Below are 2112 nucleotides of genomic sequence, written 5' to 3'. Positions count from 1 at the left end.
GCATGACGCGGACCATTCGGCACAGGTGGGGGGCCTAGTGAGGAGCTGTCTCAGACTCGCAGTTGGGGGCTATGGACAGATGGCCCAGCTGGCCCAGAGAGGAGATCAGCAGCGATGTTTTTTTTTTTTTTTTGAAGGGAGATCAGCAGCGATGTTGGGTTGAGAGGATATGCGCATCACGGGCCCAACTCTTTCGATTTTTTTCACGGGGGGTAACAGATAAAGAAAATCGGAGACGGATAAAAAAAATTGGAAAGATCAAAAACAGAGCTCGAATCACATCGGACGGCTCTGGATCTAACACGGCCGAATTACACCCGGAAGACGGTGGGGTGGAAGCGTATTCGGACTTCGGAGACCGATACATGCGAAGGATTCCGAACCCGATTTTTAGTGGGGGCCGTATTTGGTGTACATATATCGACGCAGACCCGCGACCCGTTAAGCCTATCTCATCGATCTCAGATCGGGAAAGGGGAATAAGCGGAGGGCAAATTCCGGCGCCGTCGATGGACTCTCCGGCGACGAATCAATCCGTGGAAGACAAAGCTCCAGCAATTGATCCTTCGGAAAGGCATCCCTTGGAGGAAGACAAAGCTTCGGTGATGGATCTTTCGGGCAAAGGTAAGGCCTTGGTGGTAGATCCTTCGGACCTAGGAGTATGTAGAACCGAAGTGAAAATCCCGGCGTCTGCGGTGAATCCCTCTGGCGAAGGCAAGGCGCCGATGGAGAAGAAGAAGAAGAAGAAGACGAAGACGAAGATGGCGCGATTTACCCAAGCGCAGATCAACAACTGCATGGCTTTCAAGGAAGAGATGCCCGACTTCGACAACATGCCGAGTATCATCGAGATCCTCGGCGACGACCTTGCCAAATGTTCGCAGGAATACATTGATGAGCTGAAGGCGATCGACGACAGCCGAGAGGAGGATAAGAAATTCTGGATAGAGATGAACCGCCAAATCCGCGAGGAACGGGAGGGCATCCTCAACCAGTACTACACCAAAGGCTACGCCGAGTACGAGGTCGACGACGACGAAGACGAAGACGAAGGCAATAAAGGTCATGCTCGAGTTGCTGCTACCTCCGGCAGGAGAAGGTTCCGTCACGGGGTCGCCCTGAAGAAGAACCAATCAGGAGGAGGAAGCATTAGAAAGATATGATGAATAAATATCAGTGTAGGCATCGATCCAACTTAGTGAACTGAATAATCATCAGTGTTGTTGGCATCGATCCAGCTTAGTTAGTGTGGGGGATTTTACTTACCTTTTATTTATCAATACAATAATGTACTGTGGGTTGACTATGATTTGCCAATTTTCGTACTATGCTTTGATTTTAACCTCTAGTATGGTTTCACCCTGTTCAGCATTGATCCATTTTCCTGTTCAGGAACCAACACAGTTAGAGTCTGTTGTTTAGACTAGTTTTGTTGACTGCTCTCTTAGAGACACACCTGAAAATGGTATTTGCTAATGGTTTCAATTTGGAGCCCTCGAGCCAATCTAGAAATTCTATAGACTAGTTTTGTTGATTGCAAAAGCTTTTGACATGTTTTCTTTCTACGATTCTCTAGAGTCACATGATAAGGATTCCAATGAACTCAGAACCTTTTTGACAGTCATATGAGAATAATGGCTCTCTGCTACCACCATTAGTTTCTCCAAATGCCTGTGCAAGTAGGATCAACACCTGAAATGAATGACTTCGGTCAGGCAGTGTGCTTGAGACAAACAGACATAAAATTGTCAGTTAGCTTGCAAACCGTGAGTGGTTCACCGTGTAGTATCAGGTCTTGCGAATTTGTTGTTTTTAACTCATATCAAATTTGTGTGACTGGCTGCAGTGAAGCTTGTCTTAATGCTTCAAGTTATCTGCATATGTTATCTATGATATGCAGTGGACCTGGAATGGCGCTTACATATTTCCTGTATGATTTTTTGTTTGAGTATTCTCTGTTGATATTACTTTCATGTGAATCTGCAGTAACTCACACATATCAAAAATGAGTTTTTACATTACATGATACTTCAAAATCTTGAGCAGATACTACTGTTTTGAAGGTCAAGTTGTTTATAATTGTATTTGTCTTAAATTTTTTGAATGGAATTT

General features: G+C 45.1%; 1 protein-coding gene across 1 annotated transcript; it reads left to right on the top strand.

Moving 5' to 3' along the window:
* Positions 1 to 443: 443 nt before the first annotated feature.
* On the top strand, positions 444 to 1348 carry LOC4331700 (uncharacterized). Its single transcript, XM_015776950.3, has one exon. It carries the CDS (start codon positions 510 to 512, stop codon positions 1161 to 1163), a length of 654 nt encoding a protein of 217 aa, XP_015632436.2. The 5' UTR covers positions 444 to 509; the 3' UTR covers positions 1164 to 1348.
* The last annotated feature ends 764 nt before the right edge of the window (positions 1349 to 2112 follow it).

Source organism: Oryza sativa, chromosome 3, assembly GCF_034140825.1.
Source record: "Oryza sativa Japonica Group chromosome 3, ASM3414082v1".
Lineage (NCBI taxonomy): Eukaryota > Viridiplantae > Streptophyta > Magnoliopsida > Poales > Poaceae > Oryza > Oryza sativa.
This window is presented reverse-complemented; position numbering and strand designations above follow the sequence as displayed.